The 24259-nt window shown below is 44.7% G+C and overlaps 2 protein-coding genes across 3 annotated transcripts in view; one reads left to right on the top strand and one right to left on the bottom strand.

The window, feature by feature from the left end:
- The window catches only part of rnf213a (ring finger protein 213a), a 48494-nt gene extending 37449 nt beyond the window's left edge, over positions 1–11045 (bottom strand). Inside the window, exons 1-10 of the mRNA XM_066642926.1 lie at positions 10836–11045; positions 4078–4181; positions 3775–3935; positions 2942–3646; positions 2695–2861; positions 2064–2234; positions 1774–1976; positions 745–1034; positions 370–629; positions 74–283 (exon numbers count right to left, since the gene is read on the bottom strand). Coding sequence (XP_066499023.1) covers positions 74–283; positions 370–629; positions 745–1034; positions 1774–1976; positions 2064–2234; positions 2695–2861; positions 2942–3646; positions 3775–3935; positions 4078–4180 — 2270 coding nt within the window. The 5' untranslated portion in view covers position 4181; positions 10836–11045. The remainder of the gene's footprint in view (positions 1–73; positions 284–369; positions 630–744; positions 1035–1773; positions 1977–2063; positions 2235–2694; positions 2862–2941; positions 3647–3774; positions 3936–4077; positions 4182–10835) is intronic.
- Positions 11046–11097: 52 nt separating this feature from the next.
- On the top strand, positions 11098–21370 carry LOC136665287 (E3 ubiquitin/ISG15 ligase TRIM25-like). Of its 2 annotated transcripts, XM_066642847.1 has the most exons (8): positions 11233–11318; positions 12236–12411; positions 15921–16513; positions 17108–17203; positions 19304–19537; positions 19618–19783; positions 19897–19962; positions 20361–21370. In XM_066642847.1, exons 2-8 carry the CDS (start codon positions 12381–12383, stop codon positions 21284–21286), a joined length of 2112 nt encoding a protein of 703 aa, XP_066498944.1. In that variant the 5' UTR covers positions 11233–11318; positions 12236–12380; the 3' UTR covers positions 21287–21370. The 2 variants fall into 2 exon arrangements, with proteins under 2 accessions (XP_066498945.1, XP_066498944.1); XM_066642848.1 differs by lacking the exons at positions 11233–11318; positions 12236–12411 and adding an exon at positions 11098–11170.
- The last annotated feature ends 2889 nt before the right edge of the window (positions 21371–24259 follow it).

Here is a 24259-nt window from a genome sequence, read left to right as displayed (position 1 = left end):
AAAAAAAAAAAACATATTTCCCACAGAAGAGGGAGCTTTCAGTCGATGTAGAAACTATGAGACAGTAAAGTACCTCTTGTCTTGTGAATATAACGAACTGGTTGATTTCAGTCCTTGGAGTCCGGCCCATGTCTGTTCATTTCTGACCTCCACTGTATGTGAAATAGGCTCAAACGGTTTCACAATTCCTTTGAGAAGATGCAAGAGTGGAATCACAACAACCCATCGGGTCATCCCTTCATAACTCACATGGTTCATTAGCTCCAGCAGCATGTCAGGCAGACTAAACCGAACAGGAGAAATCAGAAGATTAAGATGTGGAATACTTAGATGAACTGCTACTGGAAATCTGCCCCCTACTGTACTTACTTTTTTAGGAATGAAAACGACTCTTGTATGTCTGCCCAGAACGGAAGGAACTCATCTTTAGGCCACTTTGGCAGACAGAGGGCAGTGCAGAGACGGGCAAGTTCCCCCTTTTCTAGCTTAAGTTTGTATTGCTTCCACACATACAGCATGATGATGGCTGCCTTCAGAGGTTCCTTAAAGTAGGCACTTTTACCAGGGCAGTCTTTCTGCAGTTCTGGTATCACACTTTCTAGCATAAAGTTCTTCAGGAGGTTACTCACCTAAAAGAACCCATAAAGAAACCATTTGAATGTGATTATTCAGTCTGGACACTGCTGGGGTGTGACAGAATATAGAAAAGTCAGTTTAGCCATTTGTCACATTAATACAACTCACATCTTTTTCGCTATAATCCAGAGAATACCACTTTTTATGTGTATCTTCGAATACAAAGGGGTTTCCATAGATTTGATGGAACTGCCTGAGCTGGCTGATGAAACTCTTGAGGTTTATGTTGCTCCAGCTTCGTAGGAGGTCAAAAATGGTCTGCAGCATAACCCGCCCTGCAATTTCTCTTCCTTGGATCACATCTTTCCTCTGCTCAGGCCAAAAAGCATCTTTAAACTTTTTCAACATACTCTTGGATGGTTCTGCACAGATTATATCATCGTACTGATGCCAGTCTCCTGAAAATGCAAAGAGAGAGAGATTTTTGTGTCAAAATTTGTGATTAGAGTTGGCCTTAACCATATTCTCAAAACCCACAGCTAATGCCAGCCAATATACTACATTCATTCATTTATTGTCTGTAAGTTACAGGGTCCACCCGGAATCACTGCGCGCAAGGCAGGAACACACCCTGGAGGGGGCGCCAGTCCTTCACAGGGCGACACACACTCACACATTCACTCACACCTACGGACACTTTTGAGTCTTCAATCCACCTACCAACGTGTGTTTTTGGAGCGTGGGAGGAAACCGGAGCACCCGGAGGAAACCCACGCAGGCACAGAGAGAACACACCATACTCCTCACAGACAGTCACCCGGAGGAAACCCACACAGACACAGGGAGAACACATCACACTCCACACAGACAGTCACCCGGAGGAAACCCATGCAGACACGGGGAGAACACACCACACTCCTCACAGACAGTCACCTGGAGGAAACCCACAGGGAGAACACACCACACTCCACACAGACAGTCACCCGGAGGAAACCCATGCAGACACAGGGAGAACACACCACACTTCTCACAGACAGTCACCCGGAGGAAACCCACGCAGACACAGAGAGAACACACCACACTCTTCACAGACAGTCACCCGGAGACAGAGACACTACCTGCTGCACCACCGCAATATACTACAGTTAGATGTAAATTAATTCCAGATTCTAAGAAACCCAACTTTAATTCACTAACCTTCTTCATTAAGCAGATGCGCCTTAACAAAAAGGCACCTGTTGGTGATTACATTGGAATCCAGTTTATAGATGTACTCATATTCATATTTACTCTTCTTGTTCCTATATACAACATATTTGTAGGGTATGGACACAGTAGCTGCCTTCTGCTTGGTGGTGGTTAGTTTCCCTTCTACAAGAAATCCATGATCATCGATAACTCTGGAAAGACAGAAAAGACCTGCTTATATTAATTCAAATAAGAGCGCGAATATAAGAACTAGCTTCTCAGAAAAAGCTAATTGTTACCGTGACACAGACAGCTCCACCAAATTGGCTTCCCATTCTCCAATGTGACGGCCAGCCCTTAAAAACACGCGGTCTTCGTCTGGGTCAAACTTGAAATCTTTCGATAGGACTGCATGAAAGTAGATGTTGAGTCTCTCGCTGGATGAAATCTGCTGCGTTGATGCAGGAATGCTGCAAATTACATGGAGAGAATAGTATGAGTAAACCGGTCTACAAGCTCAGACACTAAGGGCATTATTAGTCTTGATCTGTTGTAGCGCTGGGCAATTAACTGAAAATTAATCTAAACCAACATTCAGAAGTCTAATCTTTTTTTTTATTCTGTTATATCCTCACTGTTTGTTCATGTACTGTCCCTTTAATACCACGCTACCACGCTGTAGTCACATGTTTCTGAAGCTATCTGCCACATGGAGGAGAACCTAAACACAGAGGCCGACTGAGCGACTCGAGCAGCTCGTACCAAAGAAAAACACATATGAATACAACAGATTTGTTATATGTTAAACATGAACAATCCTTTTCAATATTCAGCATTTCTCAAGTGGAATCTGAGTTCTAAAACAGTTGTTGTTATTGATGCTACAAATGGTCTGACAGCTCACTTTAGAGCCAGACAGATTCTAGATACCTATTTGGAGGTGAAATGCTTTTCTTGGCCTCTCCATCCTCATTTTTTGTGGACTGTGCACTTTGGGTGCCACTTGAAGCATCTCCCTTTGCATCAGCTGACTGCTGATGCTGACTCAGTTCCACTTTCGCTTTTTCTGATGGTACACTGGAGCCTCGGTTTGTTGCCTAAAGGTAGAGAAAGGTAGAGTTAAATGGGAAAGCCTAAGTGCATTTCAAACCACAAACCACATGTTCTATACATTTACCTCGGGTCTGCTCTGTGGTCCAAACACATATTTACTACTGCCAGAAGTAGACTGCTGGCTGTCCTTGTCCTGGCTCTGTTTCTGTTTGCGTGTACTGGTTCTAATACTTGAATTCTGCTCCACGTTGGCATTCTGGTCCAGTGTGGCTTGTGCTTTGTTAGATGTGTCTTTCTGGCCCTTCACGCTCTTAGACTCAGCCTTGGTGTTTTTTTGGTCACTTGTCTGATCTGATTCTGGCACTGATGGACTGGAGGTGCCATCGCTGCCCTTGTCCATGTGAGTGTTCAGAGTTTTCTGACCTTGTGTTTTTACATGGTCAGGACAACCCGTCTTGCTCTGCTCTGTAGAAGCCTGGGCGTTTTTAGGACATTCCTGAGTGGGTTCCTGAGCTGACCTCTTCTTGCTTTGCTCCGATGAAGTCTTATCCTTGTTAGGGTTGTCTTCTTCAGCTTTACTCTGAAGTTCTGAAGAACTAAGGCCAGAGGATCCAGCAGACACACTGTCCTTCTTTTCACACTGGACAGACGTGTCCGTGAGTGAGTCAGGCGTCTCATCGGTAGCACAGGCGGATTCATCACTGTCAGAAAACATGGCTTCCTCTCGTCTGATCTCTGTGGCTTTTTCATCGAGGGAGATGCCAGAGAGATCTGAAGTCAAAGACTCCTTATCAGACAATCTCCTTTTGTTCTTCCTCTTCTTCTTCCTCTGAAAGGTCAGAAGTAATAAAATGAGGCAAAATAATAACTGAAAGTATGTTATGGGACTGCTTCGAAAACAGAGGATAAATGATCAAGTGCTTTATCTCCAAGGCTAACATTTTCGTTGTTATTTACCTTTTTTTTGGGAGTTGGACTGTTGCTTTCATTTGGCCTTTTAGGAGACACAGTTGTTGGCTGATTGTTCGTAGTCAAGGAGTCAGACCTTGTTTCTGTCATTTCAGCATCAGTGTCCGGTGAAATGACTGAAGACAGAGCAGTGTGTTCTGATGTTTTGTCTAAAAATGCAAAAAGTACATCATATCTAAGAATATCTCTGATAGAAATGGATGTTTAATAAGAATTTAATTTGTAATTTCAAAGCCATAACAGTCATGGATTAGCAAACGTATGACTTTTCACTGCACCATTTAAGCCTACCTTCTTTTTTCTCTGAAGACTGTGGTATTAGGTTAGTCCCACACTGACTGCAGAACCTTGCCGTTTCCTCCAACGACTCATGATCACAACGGGGACACTTCATCCTGAAAAACAATATACAAAACTCAAAGAGCTGGACTTAACATTCTTAACACAAGACAATGATCATTGTGCAAAGATAAAAGATTAGGATAAATATATATATATATGAATAATGCATGTTTCGTAGCCTAAATAAGCAGCTCATCTGTGAATTATGAAGATGTATTTTAATTATATCTGTGAATTATAAGAAGTGTATAGAAGGGATACAGAAGCTTCAGAGTCATTTAAACTTTTTTCACAATGGAATAAAAAAGAAGAGATCTTTTCTTTTTGTTTTCTATTAAAACAAAACAACACAAATAAAAGAGCAGCTCTACACTGCACAGCTCACTCAAAAAAAAACAGCAACAAACTGTGTATTGAAGGGTGCAGGAAAATAAACAAAACTGAGCAGATATTATCTGCTCATCATGATTTAGGTATGGTGTCAGCATTTAACATTCCAGTTCAGGGCGGCGGTGGGTCCGAAGCCTACCAGGAAATTAACACACTCACACATTCACACCTACTGACACTTTTGAGTCTCCAATCCACCTACTAACGTGTGTTTTTGGAGTGTGGGAGGAAACCAGAGCATCCGGAGGAAACCCACGCAGACACAGGGAGAACACACCACACTCCTCACAGACAGTCACCCGGAGGAAACCCACACAGACACAGAGAGAACACACTACACTCCTCACTGACAGTCACCCTGAGGAAACCCACGCAGACACAGGGAGAACACACCACACTCCTCACAGACAGTCACCCGGAGGAAACCCACGCAGACACAGGGAGAACACACCACACTCCTCACTGACAGTCACTCGGAGGAAACCCACACAGACACAAGGAGAACACACCACACTCCTCTCAGACAGTCACCCGGAGGAAACCCACGCAGACACAGGGAGAACACACCACACTCCTCACTGACAGTCACCCGGAGGAAACCCACGCAGACACAGGGAGAACACACCACACTCCTCACTGACAGTCACTCGGAGGAAACCCACACAGACACAGGGAGAACACACCACACTCCTCACAGACAGTCACCCGGAGGAAACCCACACAGACACAGGGAGAACACACCACACTCCTCACAGACAGTCACCCGGAGGAAACCCACGCAGACACAGGGAGAACACACCACACTCCTCACAGACAGTCACCCGGAGGAAACCCACACAGACACAGGGAGAACACACCACACTCCTCACTGACAGTCACCCGGAGGAAACCCACGCAGACACAGGGAGAACACACCACACTCCTCTCAGACAGTCACCCGGAGGAAACCCACGCAGACACAGGGAGAACACACCACACTCCTCACTGACAGTCACTCGGAGGAAACCCACGCAGACACAGGGAGAACACACCACACTCCTCACAGACAGTCACCCGGAGGAAACCCACGCAGACACAGGGAGAACACACCACACTCCTCACTGACAGTCACCCGGAGGAAACCCACGCAGACACAGGGAGAACACACCACACTCCTCACTGACAGTCACTCGGAGGAAACCCACACAGACACAGGGAGAACACACCACACTCCTCTCAGACAGTCACCCGGAGGAAACCCACGCAGACACAGGGAGAACACACCACACTCCTCACTGACAGTCACTCGGAGGAAACCCACACAGACACAGGGAGAACACACCACACTCCTCACAGACAGTCACCCGGAGGAAACCCACGCAGACACAGGGAGAACACACCACACTCCTCACACACAGTCACCCGGAGGAAACCCACACAGACACAGGGAGAACACACCACACTCCTCACAGACAGTCACTCGGAGGAAAACCATGCAGACACAGGGAGAACACACCACACTCCTCACAGACAGTCACCCGGAGGAAACCCACACAGACACAGGGAGAACACACCACACTCCTCACTGACAGTCACCCGGAGGAAACCCACGCAGACACAGGGAGAACACACCACACTCCTCTCAGACAGTCACCCGGAGGAAACCCACGCAGACACAGGGAGAACACACCACACTCCTCACTGACAGTCACTCGGAGGAAACCCACGCAGACACAGGGAGAACACACCACACTCCTCACAGACAGTCACCCGGAGGAAACCCACGCAGACACAGGGAGAACACACCACACTCCTCACTGACAGTCACCCGGAGGAAACCCACGCAGACACAGGGAGAACACACCACACTCCTCACTGACAGTCACTCGGAGGAAACCCACACAGACACAGGGAGAACACACCACACTCCTCACTGACAGTCACTCGGAGGAAACCCACGCAGACACAGGGAGAACACACCACACTCCTCACTGACAGTCACTCGGATGAAACCCACACAGACACAGGGAGAACACACCACACTCCTCACAGACAGTCACCCGGAGGAAACCCACACAGACACAGGGAAAACACACCACACTCCTCACTGACAGTCACCCGGAGGAAACCCACGCAGACACAGGGAGAACACACCACACTCCTCACAGACAGTCACTCGGAGGAAAACCATGCAGACACAGGGAGAACACACCACACTCCTCACAGACAGTCACCCGGAGGAAACCCACGCAGACACAGGGAGAACACACCACACTCGTCACAGACAGTCACCCGGAGGAAACCCACGCAGACACAGGGAGAACACACCACACTCGTCACAGACAGTCACCCAGAGAAAACCCACACAGACACAGGGAGAACTCACCCCCCTCCTCACCGACAGTCACCCGAAGGAAACCCACGCAGACACAGGGAGAACACACCACACTCCTCACAGACAGTCACCCGGAGGAAACCCACGCAGACACAGGGAGAACACACCACACTCCTCACAGAAAGTCACCCGGAGGAAACCCACGCAGACACAGGGAGAACACACCACACTCTTCACAGACAGTCACCCGGAGGAAACCCACACAGACACAGGGAGAACACACCACACTCCTCACTGACAGTCACTCAGAGCGGGACTCAAACCCACAACCCCAGGATCCTACCTGCTGCACCACCTTTCCGCCTGGCTTCAATCAAACAATAAAATAAATCTTTTCTGTTATAAAGCTAAATATCTTATTACTGCAGATAAACACTTTGCATGGATGTTTTCTCACGTATAATCACTACTTCTTAAAGAAAAATTAACTTTAAAAAATTAAATAATAAAATGCAATGAACCTTCTGGGTGGATCAGAGGCTATTCACAAGAAAATTGTCCTTTTATAACTAGGTCCTTTTCAGTTGTTACAGGGTGGTAAACCCAGGAGGACACCTTGCCATTTGCATATAATCTTTATTACAGGACTTTGCACCATCTGAACTACACACCTCCACCCCTTTGTTATACATACCGCCAAAAATAAATCTTTTACAAATGGGTAATTATTCCAATAAAAAACTTCTGAATGCAGATGAAATAAGTGGTATTTTATTTGAAAAAATACATCTATACTTTGTTTTTTCATTTGTTTCCTATGACTCCAAACTGGCTTCCTTCCTCTAGAAGGCAAAGGTCTTCCCTTCCTTCCTGTTTTTACTCTTTTGTCTGTCATGTTTTATTGTTTTTCACTAGCATTTAACACTTGACTGTTTTCCACAGCAGATAAACATACTCTTAATGATTTTGCAGTTCCACAGCTCCATATATTTTAACTTATTTGTAAGAACTTTGAAACAGAAAACAGACAGGGAAAATGTGTCCAAGACACAGATGATTTAAAAACAGTGGGGCTTATTACAGCCCTAGTCACCAAACACGCCAGTGTGGATTTACAGTGTGTGATATTGCAGGTAGCTGATTGGACTGGTGGCACTGGGGGTGCATTAACGGTGCCAGTGGGGCTTGGTCCATCTTTAGTCACCAGGGAGGCCAGTGTGGATGGTAAAGGGTAAGATAGGACTGTAAGGCTGGCTTGAAGGGAGGTGGGTCTTGGACGCCAGACGTCACTGTTGAGCCTTCCGGAGGTGTCATGGGCTTAATTCAGCTAAACACTGACGAGTGGAGGTGCCTACCTGATGACACCTGTGAAAAGCTAGTGATGCAGTGACTGAGGCGGGTACACAAGAGCTGGGCCCAGTGAGTAAGGTGTGTGTTGTAGCTGATTGCTGATCGATCATAAATGACCACAGCACCCCTAGTGGTCAGGTGTAGGATTTAAATGCTCAATGATTACAACAGGAATGTTGTGGCTGCAGGTTGGAAGACAGTGGGGTGGACCCTATGTGAAGCTCTAATGGATTGGGAATGGATTTTGTTGGTGCACTTTCTAGCTCTAAAGTTTTCCCTGTTCTTCACTGGTCAAGACCACCAAAGGACCAACACAGAGCAGGTACATTCTGAACAGTGAAAAATAATAAGCGCAGCATTTCCTCTTACATGACTGGGTTGAGTTACCTTATGTTGTGCTTGTACAAGCGGATCAGACACAGCATTGCTGCTAGGAGTTTTTAAACACTGTGGTCCCTTACTGCTACACTCTATTAGACATACCTACCCAACTTGTAAGGGTGCAATCAAAGACAGTAGCTAATCTGTTGCTGCACGATGTGTGGTAGCCATCCTCAGTGCCCACATGATGCTGTTTTTTAAGATTTTCAGTTGGTCCAGCAGTGACTGTCTGATTTACTCATATCAAAAGGCATAGTCTGTGACCTTTTTCTTTTTTTACCACCACTTCCCTGTTGTAATCCAGCTGTTTTTTTTCTAACTGTAAGATGGCGCGGGGCACCTGCTGCCGTCGCGTCTGTTGCGCACACCTAACCCGTTTGAGTGAAATGTAATTTCGCTGCAAGTTGTACTTGTATAACTTTGTATGTGACAATAAATGCAATTCAATTCAATTCAATTCAAAACAACACACACTAACACCACCACGTCAGTGTCATTGGAATCCTGACCATGACCCTCCACACAAATTGTGCCTGTTTTGTAGAGGTGCTGATTAAGTGTGTTAACCTTTGAAATTTTAATGTATTAGAACACATACTGTAAATGTTTCAAAGTAACATCATATTAAACACAAATTATTAGCAAAGTGGAAAAAACAAAACCACCAATGACCTTTTGAAGAACTATTTATGAGAAAATGTATTATATTCTACGTTTTTGTGTGTGTGTGACCTGTCTGTGAGTGTGTGTGTTTCATTTTATCTGCTCTCTCTCTCTAGGTGTGTTTATATCTCTGTTAACTCTCTGAGACCTGTGTATGAAGGTCTCCCTATCTCGGTTTATGAGCTCATTTGCAGGGCAGCAATCTGAAAAAAGAACATAACCCTGTATAAATTATTTTAGATTTCTTATTTCTCCCACAAACTCAAGTCTGGAAAACTGGCAGTGCATCACGCTGTCATTATACTGTTATAGCTCATCCAAGGTAAAAGCTGAAAAAACACTGTCCACAACAGAACTGTATCCTTTTATAGTTTACCAAAGAGCTAACTTCACCAAAACTCATCCAAAGATTCTTATCTGTTTTTGTCATGTCCTTCTGTGCCTCGATAGCCGTTGTGTGGCATAAAAGTACAAAGCGGGACATGCTGCAAGCGGGAGTAGTGTTTATAGCAGTTCCACAGCCCTGCTCTGAGAAACAGTGTGCCCTAATGTAACACAGACAACACCATACAACAGGGAGAGGAAACTCCCGCCTGTATTTTGATGAGTCATGGGACACAGAAGGGAGGTTAGTCTCCGATATGAGGAAACTGAATTGGTAATAATGATAATGTTGTAGGCTGTGATAGATAGAAGTGCAGTGTATAAATACAGATTAAATAAATATATCTGTAACTTACACAGTGACTAACAATAAATATGTAATACTCACGTAAACAATTCAAATTTCAGGAATTCAACTTCACTAAATTTTAGAGCATATGAATTATCTCCTTAATAAAGACTTGACTTAAGGAACATAACTTACAGAACCAACTGTATTTACTGCTTCTAACTCTACAGTTACATAACATTTAAATTAAAACAGACAGTGTTCACGAATACATTGAAGTTATTCCACTTTTGAACCCTAGCCCCGAAGTTAAAAAATGTACCTCAGGCGATTTAATGTCGGTTATTTTGCAGTCGCCCGGCAGGGGTCAGTGTTTATCGTGGTTTCACTATCGCAGCTTCTTTTGCACTTCTTCACAATCATCACAAATATCAGAGAAAACAATTACAACCTACTTTCTTTTTTTTCTGAACAATATATGAGTTTAGAGTGAATTTATTAGCTGCATATTCGCAGTTAATAATATTCTCCGTTCCACCTTAAATGTTCAGTAGCCCACTGGTGCGAACTGCTGCAGCTTTTAAGGTGGAACGAAGAGTTTGGAGGGAGAAGCTGGCGAACACCCTCGTCATTAGGGAATATGAGAAGGAAGAAGAAGACAGTACTCCGTGTAGTTGATAAAAACTGTTTAAACCCCGGATGAGCGAATATAAAAGGGGACACTCCTGATATATCATGACGGTAGCAGTCTAACAGGCTAATGTTAGCAGCATCAGTAGCTTTAGCTGACATTAATTCAGCCCTCGGTACAACTCTGCTTCTCCTCAGTGTGAGGTGGTGAACTGTTGTTTAGCTGTGTGTCCGCAGAGAAGCGTTAGTTAAAGGAAAACCACTATGCAGTAATATGTCATTAGAAGGTCAGGTGACTTAACTTACCTGCACCGTACATGTGTATCTCTGTCTTAAACACGGAACGAGCTGTAGTTGACCTCATATGAGCGGTACATCGCCTCTCTAAGACATGTTTATGAGGACCGGTGGTGCCTAGAGCACACCTCCCCGCGAAACACAGAAAGAGAGAGAGAGAAGAGAAAATGAAAGAAAGCAGTGCGTATTTATAATGGAGAAAGTTTCGTTTCGAGAGAAAGGGGCGTTAACTTCCCGAGCTGGTTTCTCCTGTCGTCTTCTCTCTGTGGAGCGAGCTGAGGCCGGTCGGCGGACTGAGGGCTAACACGTGTTCTCCAGCTCGGGAATTTCCATAAACAAACACGGTAGGAAAAGAGGGTTCGATTTCCAGAGTGAAGGGTCAGATTAACTCTGATTTACGCTGCACAGCTGAGAGACTAGACTCAGCACTCTACAGAACTGATAGCAGTGAAATAAAGCAGGTTCTCTGCAGATGCGCATCTCGTTTTAAAGGTGAATTACATCAATTCTTGCTTCACTCAATGATGAGGTAAACGAAGTCGTACGCGTTGCTCTGGGGGTTATTCCACCGTTAGTAAGATACACGCAACGCTGAGGATTGATAGGAAGATCCTTCCCCAGTAAACATTTAGCCGTTGATTCAACGTTGAAATAACGTAATGACTGCCGTCTAATCAACGTTCTCTTAAGGTTGGAAATGAAAGTTGAAAAGACGACTATTAGACGTATTTTGGACGTCCATTGACGTTATTAATTGGTCCCGAAATAAATTACTGGTATAAAACGCGTTTTGGACGTCCACTGACGTTATCGATTGGCCACCACTTAACTAACTTATTAAGATGGATTTTGGACGTCCATTGACGTTTAAAATATGTCTATGACGGACAGACTACTTTTAGACCTACTTTGAACGTCCAGGGACGTTCCTTGTTTACTGGGTCCGCTCTTCTCCTATTGGACAGGGTTGACTTTGGGCTTAAGTTATCCGGCTAAACTGAGAGATCCTGTTTTGTGGAATAACCCCTGATGTGGATTGGAAATAATCAGAGCTCACAATGAATGCATTGTGTGCATAGAACAAGCTTTTATGATCCAAACTAACTAGTTTAGTGTGCATGCTATGACTTAATTAACATGAATGGGATGCATTTTTTGACATTAGTTTTTGGGACATGTTTCATGCAAATGTTATTTATCATAAAATGCATCCTACATCTTGAGACGTCTTAAGACTGTGTCTAGACATGCTGTAAGAACTTGTCTTCAGGACATATTTAAGGCGCGGTGTTGGGTGTGTGAGCCCTCTGACGTCTCACTAATGTGGGGAATGGTAAACTAGCGATTGCCTCAAAAGATAAGTTTACCTTTCTTCCTATTTTCTGTTTGAATGATGCACGGTTTTAAAGGGGAGGCCAGGGTGGCCAGTGCCCCGCCCCTTCAATATGATTGGCCATCCCCGATGCCATCCCAACATTTCTGCCAAGCCATTGGCTTCAACTTTATTTAGCCAATCAGCAGCCAAGGTTACTGTCTATCATTGTTCAGCAGCCAATGGAGTCACAGGGGGCGCTGAGAGCAGCAGGTCAGTGCTGAAACACTGGGAACAACTCTGGGTGTGTGTTCACAGCCCCTAGTGTACGTGTGTGTGTGTGTGTGTGTTCACTGACACAGACGGGTTAAATGCGGAAGATACGTTTAGTTGAACATCGTACAATGACAAATAATTGTTTGGCTAGGACATTGTTACCATTAAGATAATGGGCCGCCAGCTTGGTATCACAGGATATGGGCTGTCTCCAAATATGGCTGCCCCTTAGGGTCAGAGAAGGGACCAGGGTTAAACAAAGACCAAAACCTGCAAATATTTGTTATTTGTTATTTATAACAGGGACAATACACGTTAACCTACATCATGATTTCATAAAGTAAATGTGGCAGATTTAGCTGAATGGCTCATTTTCATCTGCAGTCCCTGGGCAGGTTGATGTTATAAAAAAGAACAATCTCAAAATAAACACATAAATGATATATAATACAGTAAAACAAAATGAAACATCATGCTGACGAATCTGTCAAATATTAATTCAAATAAGACCAAACCACTATGGGCCCATGTGGATCCGATTATATATAGTGAGGCTGTCCAACAATTTATAATTAGATGTGATTAATTACGCATTATTTTTATTATTTTTGGGGGTCTTTTCATTTGCAAATGATCACTCTTCATTTTGCTGTTTGAATTAAAATGCATAAAGCCTGTTCTGAACTGACTAAACTCTGGGGAAGACGACTAATCCACTGCAGCTAACAAACCCCCTGTTATTCAAATCCAAATCCAGCTCATGAACAAAGTCCATATTTAAACAGCGTCTCATAGAGGGACTTTCTTGAAGAGCGCTGAAATGCAGTGCTTCCCCTTTCTCCATCACTGTGACTCAGCGTGCTGGAAGACTATCCCACTCTTATACACATTTAAGAGTGCAGTACCACTGTCAGCCACAGTTCAGCGACATCACTCACACACTGTTTAGTAACTGTGCTCTGTATGAACAGTCAGGAGATATATGCCTCCTAAGGCCACAGGAAGGATCTGTCTGACGCCTTTCGCTGTGGAAAACACATCAGTAACTAACCTCACTAATACATTTGTGACTGAATAAAACCAAATCCTCATGACCGTATTTCACTAAATCTATAGTGTACATCAGTGGCGAATGCTGGAGGGGAAGCTCAGTTTCGGCCTACATCATAAAATGTGTCGGTTTATTTATACGTAAATTCTACCCTCTGTTCCTTTTCAAGAAAACGATCTGTGACCCTGTCGTACCAACAAGGCGTCTTTTCCAGGGACTTGACTAGTGTGCTATCAATGGCCAGCAGAGCTAGGCTGCTTAAACGGCCTTGGCCCATGTGAAGTGTGTCCATCTGTGAGTGCTTTGTGACGGTGGAGGGGCTCAGCAGCACCCGCTGGACAGAAACTGCGATAGAAGTCAGTCTCCAAACACAAGCAGCTACAAAAAACCCCACCAGAAATAGAAGCTCGATTTGTCACTAGTCGTTTTTAACAAAGAAAATGCAGCTAAGAGGTTTAAGAAAGTCCCCAGTTCAACTCAGAACAAAATGAAAATTTAATGTTTCCACGGATCTTTACACCAAGGGATCGCTGATTCGCTCATTTCGCTGTCAATCAAAAAGGGATTCAGCCTCAGACAGATCATCCAATCATCATGCAGAAGCTGAGCGTCCGGGCCAGCCGAGGCCAGCCCACTGCCCCATAGACCCTGAGAGACGCTGAGCGTCCGATGGGCGGGACAAAGCCCAGCATTTATCCAATGACTCGTCTCGTTTCGCTGCTTCACTACTGAACTCTGTGGACGCTTAAAGCACTGTGAAGCTGCGGAAATGATTGAGAGAAAAGCCGTGTCTTTACCAGTGATAAGAAGCTGATTCTGAACAAAAGTTGAGCGCGTTGTAGTGCATATTTATTCAATGACATGTACACACAACAGTATATATTTGATCACTTATTTTTTGACATTTTAGGGGAATCCGAGCTTCCCTTGCAGTCTTAGAGCAATCGCCTCTGGTGTACATCCTTCCCAGCAGAGTCGGGTTTGTTTCTGTAAAAAAAGGGTAGGCTAACTGCTTATTTATACTCATACATGGTAAACGACATTAGCTGTGTCCCAATTGCACACTTAAAGGGGACATTTACGATTGTGGAAAATATCGACTGTTGTTTGTTGGTGTCTGAAGTTTTTAATCACTGTTTGAATTCCCACTGAAACTCATTTGTAGCTGTTTAGTTTTGTAGCATTGTCGCTAATGCAGTTAGCCGTCTCCTGAGTTTGGAGACATTTCCATCTTAAATGATCTGAAACAGCAGAAATAAGTTGGTGTTACCCCCCTATGGAGCGGGAATAGAGCAACATCCTCATCTCAATTGGTGCTTTTCAGTGTTTGGAGTCTCTCCGTTGTCCAAAAACCTCCAGATGGCGTTTCTCTGCCGTTAGCACAGAGAGAGAGAAAGCCTAGCACTGGACCCAGACACTTTGTTTTTTTTAATACCCATTTACAGACACCGGGGCTTCGTAAACACATTAGAGCAGTTTCAAGAGCAAACCAACTACAGAGAGAACACCTTCCAAATTTTATAATAAGTGTTTTGGTTTTTTTTTATTATAATCATGAACTACACTTTTTATACATATTCTAACCATTGCTTGAGTATGTAGTATGTACTACAGTTACTATAGTCAAAGTTGAGTATACTAAAAAGTTCATAGTGCACACTTAGAACCATTCAGTTTTTGAGTACGTCTATGAAGGACACTATTGTCATGGGAAACAGTAAGGGAGAAGCTTCTCACATCCCAAATAGCGCCCTTCTCTCTACATAGTGCACTTCACAGATTATAAAATTAGTGTAAAAACCATTATTTTGTGAACTACACTGCACTATGAAGTGTGGAGATATTTAAGTTTCAGACTTTGAAAAAGACATACAACATTGCAGCTACAGCTTGGTATGACATACGTTGTCATAGCAACAGTTCATCAGTCCTGTTAATAAGAATAATATGTTAATATGTTGTGTACTAGCTTTCAGAACTCTTTTTAGGGTTAGTACATAGTATAGAGTTAGGGCTGGACAATAATTCAATATCAGTATACATCGCAATATAACATTTTTCAATAACAATGATATGATTTTTAAACACATTTTCAATATTTCATACGTTTTTTTACAGCCTCTGTCACTGACTGATGGTATTTACAGGGCACCTCCCAGTTCACTGCCCTCAATTTTAAAGTTAGTTTACAAATATTAATATTGACAAAGCCAGTATGACTATGTTTGATGGTGATGTCATGTTTCTTGTTTGTTCTTGGCAGTTTTTCATTGGATTGTATTCTGTTCATATCAATATTGCCCTATACAGAGTACAGTATTAGTGTGTAGTACACAACCAGGAAAGTAGCTGTTGTATTATTTCTCATCAATCCCAATTGCTTTCCTCTATTTTTGAAAGCCCTGTGTTTTGAATACATATAACAACAAGCCTTTTTCATTATTATTTCAAGCAGATATGGCCTCCAAACCCTCTATCATCCCACTGCTTCTCCCAGAGGACGAGTTGGTGTGCTCCATCTGCCAAGGACTGGTCAAAGTGCCTGTGACCACACCATGTGGGCACAACTTCTGCATGAACTGCATCAAAAGCCACTGGGGTAAAACATCTTCACCTTTCTACTGCCCTCACTGCAGGAGAAAGTTTCTCTCCAGGCCAGACCTGCAACCCAACACCGTCCTCTGCTCCATAATGGAGCATGTTGCCAAGGTGTGGGCAGAACCTGAGCTCTGCTCTGACTCGGATGAAGAACGAGCCGACTGTGATGTCTGCGAAGAGAGTCGTAAGCTGCCTGCGGTTAAGACCTGCCTTACTTGCCTGGCCAGCTTTTGCAGTGTGCACGTGCTGCCCCACGCAGAAAGCCCTGCGCTGAAGAAACACAGTCTGTGCGCGGCAGTCAAGGACATCAAGGAGCTGCAGTGTAGGAAGCATGGGCATTTGCTTGAGATGTTCTGCATGACTCATAGAGTGGCTTTCTGTTGGCAGTGCTCAGCCAAGCACCGCACCTGCAAGATACGTGAAGTGAACGACATGAGAAGGGAGTGGAAGGTGAGATAACTGAAGTCCACAAGCAGCATCAGGGGAAGTGGTGTGAAATGATCTCTGGATACATACAGGAGACTGTTATTTTGATGTATTACTTATATTTAGACAATAACACAAAATCCATTGGTTGTACAACAGTTGAAACCACTGGGCAGGTGTTTGATGGATAGGTTTATCTCAGGCAGGTTTTGTACTTTACACCATGAGCAGAGAGAGAGAAAGCCTAGCACCGGACCCAGACACTTTGTTTTTTTACCCATTTACAGACACTGGGGCTTCGTAAACACATTAGAGAGGTTTTCAGAGACTTTCATTACCACGTTTTACAGTCCTGCTGCTGTGTGTCAGATATTTGAGTTTGTTAAAGTGGTGAGGACAATTTCAGTGCAGGGCAAACCTCCATATGACAAAACAGTATTAGGTTTGTAACATTCGTACCATGATGTGGATGATCAGCACGTTTCAACACTATCCTTAAAGATTGTTTTTTTTCTACCTCAATTTAACTAGTGCTTAAACTGAATTAAATCAATGCTTTTCCTGCATAATAATGTTTAAAGCGGTAACTGCATGTTGTGATGTTGTCCTCTTTTCCAGGCTTCAATTGATCCAGTGGCTGAAGAAACTCAGAGCAGGAAAGATGCATTTGAAAAAGCCAATGTAGCCTTAGATCGGCTGCTTGAGGGTGTAGATGTAAGCAATTTATATTTATACAACAGTTTTTCATTCATTTCAAAAGCCCAGCATTGGATATCTCCCAGAATTCTCAACTAATTATAAATCACTGATTATTGCCGGCCCTGTCTAGAGTGTGTTCCCACCATGCGCTTTGTGATTCCAGCTGTGCTCCAGACCCAGCGCAGCGCTGAACTGGATAAACAGATGCAGACAATGAATGAATTAATGATAATTGCCATTTTGACCTTTGAATTTTATATTTGACATTGCTCTACATGTAAGTGCTTATCCAGTTCAGGGCTGCGGTGCGTCCAGAGCATACCTGGAATCAATGGGTGCAAGGCAGGAGCACACCCTGGAGGGGGCGCCAGTCCTTCACAGGGCGACGCACACTCACACATTCACTCACACACTCGCACATTCACTCACACACTCGCACCTACAGACACTTTTGAGTCTCCAATCCACCTACCAACGTGTGTTTTTGGAGCGTAGGAGGACACCGGAGCACCCGGAGGAAACCCACGCAGACACAGGGAGAACACACCACACTCCTCACAGACAGTCACCCGGAGGAAACCCACGCAGACACAGAGAGAACACACCACACTCCTCACAGACAGTCACCCGGAGGAAACCCACACAGACAAAGGGAGAACACACCACACTCCTCACAGACAGTCACCCGGAGGAAACCCACGCAGACACAGGGAGAACACACCACACTCCTCACAGACAGTCACCCGGAGGAAACCCACACAGACACAGGGAGAACACACCACACTTCTCACAGACAGTCACCCGGAGGAAACCCACGCAGACACAGGGAGAACACACCACACTCCTCACAGACAGTCACCCGGAGGAAACCCACGCAGACACAGGGAGAACACACCACACTCCTCACAGACAGTCACCCGGAGGAAACCTACGCAGACACAGGGAGAACACACCACACTCCTCACAGACAGTCACCCGGAGGAAACCTACGCAGACACAGGGAGAACACACCACACTCCTCACAGACAGTCACTCGGAGGAAACCCACGCGGACACAGGGAGAACACACCACACTCCTCACAGACAGTCACCCGGAGGAAACCCACGCAGACACAGGGAGAACACACCACACTCCTCACAGACAGTCACCCGGAGGAAACCCACGCAGACACAGGGAGAACACACCACACTCCTCACAGACAGTCACCCGGAGGAAACCCATGCAGACACAGGGAGAACACACCACACTCCTCACAGACAGTCACCCGGAGGAAACCCACGCAGACACAGGGAGAACACACCACACTCCTCACAGACAGTCACCCGGAGGAAACCCACGCAGACACAGGGAGAACACACCACACTCCTCACAGACAGTCACCCGGAGGAAACCCACGCAGACACAAGGAGAACACACCACACTCCTCACAGACAGTCATCCGGAGGAAACCCACGCAGACACAGGGAGAACACACCACACTCCTCACAGACAGTCACCCGGAGGAAACCCACGCAGACACAGGGAGAACACACCACACTCCTCACAGACAGTCACCCGGAGGAAACCCACGCAGACACAGGGAGAACACACCACACTCCTCACAGACAGTCACCCGGAGGAAACCCACGCAGACACAGGGAGAACACACCACACTCCTCACAGACAGTCACCCGGAGGAAACCCACGCAGATACAGGGAGAACACACCACACTCCTCACAGACAGTCACCCGGAGGAAACCCACACAGACACAGGGAGAACACACCACACTCCTCACAGACAATCACCCGGAGGAAACCCACGCAGACACAGGGAGAACACACCACACTCCTCACAGACAGTCACCCAGAGCGGGACTCGAACCCACAACCTGTCCGTAGGTGTGAGTGAATGTGTAAGTGTGTGTTGCCCTGTGAAGTACTGGTGCCCTCTCCAGGGTGTATTCCCAACTTGCGCCCAATGATTTTTTTTGCAACAAGCTACTCAAAAAATCACAATCTGTCCCAACTTTCTGGATTAAATCGAAGACACAATTCCAAACATTCCACAATGTCCTGGAGACACTGTTGCCGTTTCTCTCCACATATTTCTGTCTGCATTATGTTCTAACTTCAGGCTGCTGCAGAGAAGATGAAGGAGGAAGTGGACATCTGCTTCAAGTCACTGAGGGACACCATTGAACATGCCCAGGACAGAGTCATAGCTTTCATAGAGGCTGAGAAAGTGGGAGCCTTCAAACATATAAACGAGCAGGAGATACGTCTGGACAAGCACATGCTCTCCATATCCCGTGTCATGGATCAGATCAAGGAATGCAGAAGCAATGACTCTTACTTCAACTTTCTTCTGGTTAGTGGGGGATTGAATCTTTAAGATAAAAGAATAACCTCCAGTATATTACTCTAATGATTAACCTGTCTCTTTTATAGCCCCTGCCTCAACTTCCCCCCAACGTCAGGCAACTGCAGGAATCTGACGTTCAGCTGGATGGTCAAGCCGTGGAGAGGATGGTCTTGGACCTGCAACACCTCAACGAAAGTCTGGAATCTCAGCTTTGTGCAACCCTAAGTAGAAGAGAAGAACTGCGAGACAAAGGCAAGGGAAGTTTGGATTTACCGTTGTGTGTTGATGTGAAAATAAGACGTTTGATGGTATTTAGGACAAAGGAAAACACTCACAGCTATATTTTGGGGTTCTTTCCTACACAGATCTGACACTGGAGGCTTTTAAAGTTGTCAGTGGGAACAGCAAACGACGTCAAAACCTTTTGAAATGTAAGACATACTATGGTTTGAATGGACAAGACTATATTCATCTTTATGTTAAGGTTTTGAAGCAGGAAGAGGAAGTAATAGAGTGTATTTCATGTCAGGATTTTCAGCGAGAAATGCTTTTTAAAAATGTCTCTAATTGAAACTTGTGTTTAGAGCTGGACGATTCGGCCAAAATTTATATCACGATACAATTCTTATTTTTATTTCAAATTGAGCTCAATGAACTGATGACAGCGCCCTCTAATGGCTGTCAGTCAGTGACAGATGGTGTAAATAATGTACTGAAATATTGAAAATATGTTTAAAAATGTTATCAAAACGTTTATATTGCGATATATATATGTATTGATATCAAACTATTGCCCAGCCTTTCTTGTGTTTTATCTTTCGACCTCTAGACTCCTGTGAAGTGACTTTTGACCCGTTGACTGCTAGCGCTTCAGTGCTCCTATCTGAAGACAGCCTGTCTATCACAGTGGAGAGTGGTGGACTCCTGGGCTGGAAAGACTACCAGGTCAATACAGAGATGGGCTTCAGGGTGCTGTGCTCTCAGAATTTCACAACAGGGCAGCACTACTGGGAGATCAGTCCTCCTGAGGATCTCAACAGCAACTGGGCTGTGGGCGTGACGTATAAAAGCGGAAAAGAGTGCTACCAGAGCTTGGGCCAAGACCAGACTTCCTGGTGCGTCAGATGGCTCAACGTAGAGAAGGCCGGGGATAAGTGGGAAACGTTTGATAGAACGAGGAACCGAGTAACAGACGGTGAGGAAGCAACATCAAGGACAAATGTTATGGAAGGAGCCACATGTAAAAGGGAGGAACAGAATGGATTCAAAACAAAGCTGGATTCAAAACAAGGGAGAACATGCAATAAGAAATCTGAGGGTCAGAAGCTGGAATACTTTCTGCTGCAAAAACATGGAGGAGAAAGATGTCAGGCTTCAAAAACAACAGAAGATAAAGCGGCAGATGAAGACAAAGCAGAGTCAGAAGTCCCCGAGAAGGTCATGAAGACCACTACACAAGGACACGAGGAAGAAAACAAAGCCGTCACTGGGTTTTTTGCTTGCCATAACCAGCAGATGCACATAATCTCCCATGAGCCTCCTGGCAAGATAGGGGTGCATCTGGACTGTGACAGAGGCTGGCTGGCCTTTTTCACTGTGTCTGACTTTAAGGTGAAGCTCTGCTACAGATTTCAGGCACTGCTTTCTGAACCTCTGTACCCTGCAGTCTGGCTCCGAGACCCAGAGAAGACAATGACCATCAGAAAAGAAGTGTGTGCCGCTAACAGCTGCGAGAAACTGGGTTTGAAAGACTAAGCCGACCTTCCTTATTGGGCCAACTGTTCCATATGTATCTTTATTAGCGTCTGAATATATAGCGTAATAACACACCGAACACGTGTCTACAATCATTCTCTATTTTATCAGCTCCTCTGGAGCACTTTGTTAGGGTGACCAGATCTGAGATGCAGAAAGGGTGGGGGGGGGTGGAGTGATGAGCTCTCGCCCATGACAGTTGACAGACATGAATGTTTACAGAGAAGGTTATCGACCAATAACGGTAGCTCTACAGTCAGACCGTCCAATCAGAAGATTTTAGGCTACTTCACCACGCCCCCTTCTCACTCAAGCGAACCAATCGGAGTAGGGGAGGGCGGGACTAGTTTGTGAACGAAAGTTCTCGAAGTTCTATGTAAGCTCTAGAAAAACAAAATACCGGACGTTTGTGAAATTCCGGCCGGACATTTTTTTAACTCTAAAAAAGAGGACATGTCCGGGTAAAAGAGGACGTCTGGTCACACTAGACCAGGGGTCAGCAACCTTTACCACTCAAAGAGCCATTTGGACCCATTTCACACAGTACAAAAAAACACTGGGAGCCACAAAACCCTTTTGAAATTTTATATGAAATAACACTGCGCATAACAGGTTTTTTTTTTGCCTTTGTGCTCTGTATAAACAAACTATACTGTGTTACATTTATGAAATCAATGAACGACTGCAGAGAAAATGAAATAACATTTCTGCATGCAACAAAATATTTTTAACTCTAGTAATGGAAAAAAACGCAGAACTTATCCACTGGCAGCAAACAAAAAAGCTGTCTTCTCTCTGCGTGCCGTCATTATTTTACTGGCGCCGTGCAGTCAGCGGTCAGAAAGTTCAAGAAACCGCACACTGGCGGGTATCGCACATTGGAAGTTGTGACGTGTATCAACAGCGACAAAATATTTTAAATATTATTTTAGATGTTACAAGATCGCCACAATCTTCATAGAATTACATTTTGAAAATGAACGAACTAAAGTAAAATACATTTTAATTAAATACTCATTAATTATTTTCAAAAGCTGAGCCGCATCAGAGGCTCTGGAGCCGCAGGTTGCCGACCCCTGCCCTAGACTAACCGACCTTCCTTATTGGGCCAACTGTTCCATTTGTATCTTTATTAGCGTCTGAATATATAGTGTAATAACACACTGAACACGTGTCTACAATCATTCTCTATTTTATCAGCTCCACTGGAGAACATGTAATTCTACTGTCTCTGCAGTCTTTTTCATCCCCCTTTCCCCGTTTCTGTGAGTGTAGAACTAGAGAGTGCCCCCGTGTGGTCAGTGGAGCTGAGGGAATGGACAATGACTTATTGGAAACTGAATGAACATTGAATCGACTCATTTCAGTTGAAGTTAGTTTTGACCCAAATTACACTTTAATGAATTAATAAATAAATAAACTCGAGTTATTTTACTTGTTGGAGATAAACAGAATATTTCAGCACCACTGATCCTCACATAGTGTATCCATTAGTTTACTAAACGTTTTTTAATTAAAGCGAGTTGTTGACCCCTCACCCTTTAAATGAAACTGATTCCCTTCAGTGCGAACTTAAAGGCACTGTCCCGGTTGTGTTCAGATAGAGTACACTTTCCAGCTGAAACCTTTCTGTTTACACAAACGAGTCCCGCCGTTTATTTCATAGTGTGATGTTCTAATGTCACCACCAGGTGGAGCTCTAAGGCGGTCAGTTACAGTGTGGTTCATCACCGGACTTTTACAGAGACCTTGAACAGAACGTCTTTTAGACAAATCTCTCAGATACTCCACACAGACCAGGCTTTTGTTTAAATTAAAGCGGGTTTTATAAAATAGAACTAAACATTATAACTACGACTCATCAAAGGACATTTGGGATGTTTAAGTGGCCATTTTCTGAGGATAAAAATGTACACAAGCTTTGTATAAATCATTTAACAGCACAGTGAAAGGTCCCAGTTCTTTAAATGACTATAAATGTACACCACCGTGGAAAAAAAGAAACATTTCACAGACCAAAGGAGCATTTAAACAAAACCGAACACAAAGAGTGTGATGATTTAATGCAGAATGAGGAGCTGGAGAAGAGGGCGGCATCCTCTGCTTCATTACACACTAAGGAGCTTTGAAAATTTGAATAAATATAGTAAATGAATGGAAAATTAAATTACCAAGATATATGAGAATAAATTGACTTAATACAAAAATACAATATCGTTAAACATTTTTGATCACAGACACATAGGCAACCCCTGGAGGTTGTGGGTTCGAGTCCCGCTCCGGGTGACTGTCTGTGAAGAGTGTGGTGTGTTCTCTCTGTGTCTGCATGGGTTTCCTCCGGGTGACTGTCTGTGAGGAGTGTCGTGTGTTCTCTCTGTGTCTGCATGGGTTTCTTCCGGGTGACTGTCTGTGAAGAGTGTGGTGTGTTCTCTCTGTGTCTGTGTGGGTTTCCTCCGGGTGACTGTCTGTGAAGAGTGTGGTGTGTTCTCCCTGTGTCAGCGTGGGTTTCCTCCGGGTGACTGTCTGTGAAGAGTGTGGTGTGTTCTCTCTGTGTCTGCGTGGGTTTCTTCCGTGTGACTGTCTGTGAAGAGTGTGGTGTGTTCTCTCTGTGTCTGCGTGGGTTTCCTCCGGGTGACTGTCTGTGAAGAGTGTGGTGTGTTCTCTCTGTGTCTGCGTGGGTTTCCTCCGGGTGACTGTCTGTGAGGAGTGTGGTGTGTTCTCTTTGTGTCTGCGTGGGTTTTCTCTGGGTGACTGTCTGTGAGGAGTGTGGTGTGTTCTCTCTGTGTCTGTGTGGGTTTTCTCCGGGTGACTGTCTGTGAAGAGTGTGGTGTGTTCTCTCTGTGTCTGCGTGGGTTTTCTCCGGGTGACTGTCTGTGAGGAGTGTGGTGTGTTCTCCCTGTGTCTGCGCGGGTTTTCTCCAGGTGACTGTCTGTGAGGAGTGTGGTGTGTTCTCTCTGTGTCTGCGTGGGTTTC

The sequence above is a fragment of the Hoplias malabaricus genome, chromosome 13, assembly GCF_029633855.1.
Source record: "Hoplias malabaricus isolate fHopMal1 chromosome 13, fHopMal1.hap1, whole genome shotgun sequence".
Lineage (NCBI taxonomy): Eukaryota > Metazoa > Chordata > Actinopteri > Characiformes > Erythrinidae > Hoplias > Hoplias malabaricus.
The sequence above is the reverse complement of the archived record's forward strand: the minus strand, read 5'-3'. Positions and strand labels throughout refer to the sequence as shown.

Coding starts and splice junctions, on each gene's coding strand:
- LOC136665287 (XM_066642847.1), top strand. CDS start 12,381: ATGGAGTCACAGGGGGCGCTGAGAGCAGCAG. Junction 19,538..19,617: donor CTTACTTCAACTTTCTTCTG/GTTAGTGGGGGA, acceptor TCTCTTTTATAG/CCCCTGCCTCAACTTCCCCC. Junction 19,784..19,896: donor AGAAGAACTGCGAGACAAAG/GCAAGGGAAGTT, acceptor TTTCCTACACAG/ATCTGACACTGGAGGCTTTT.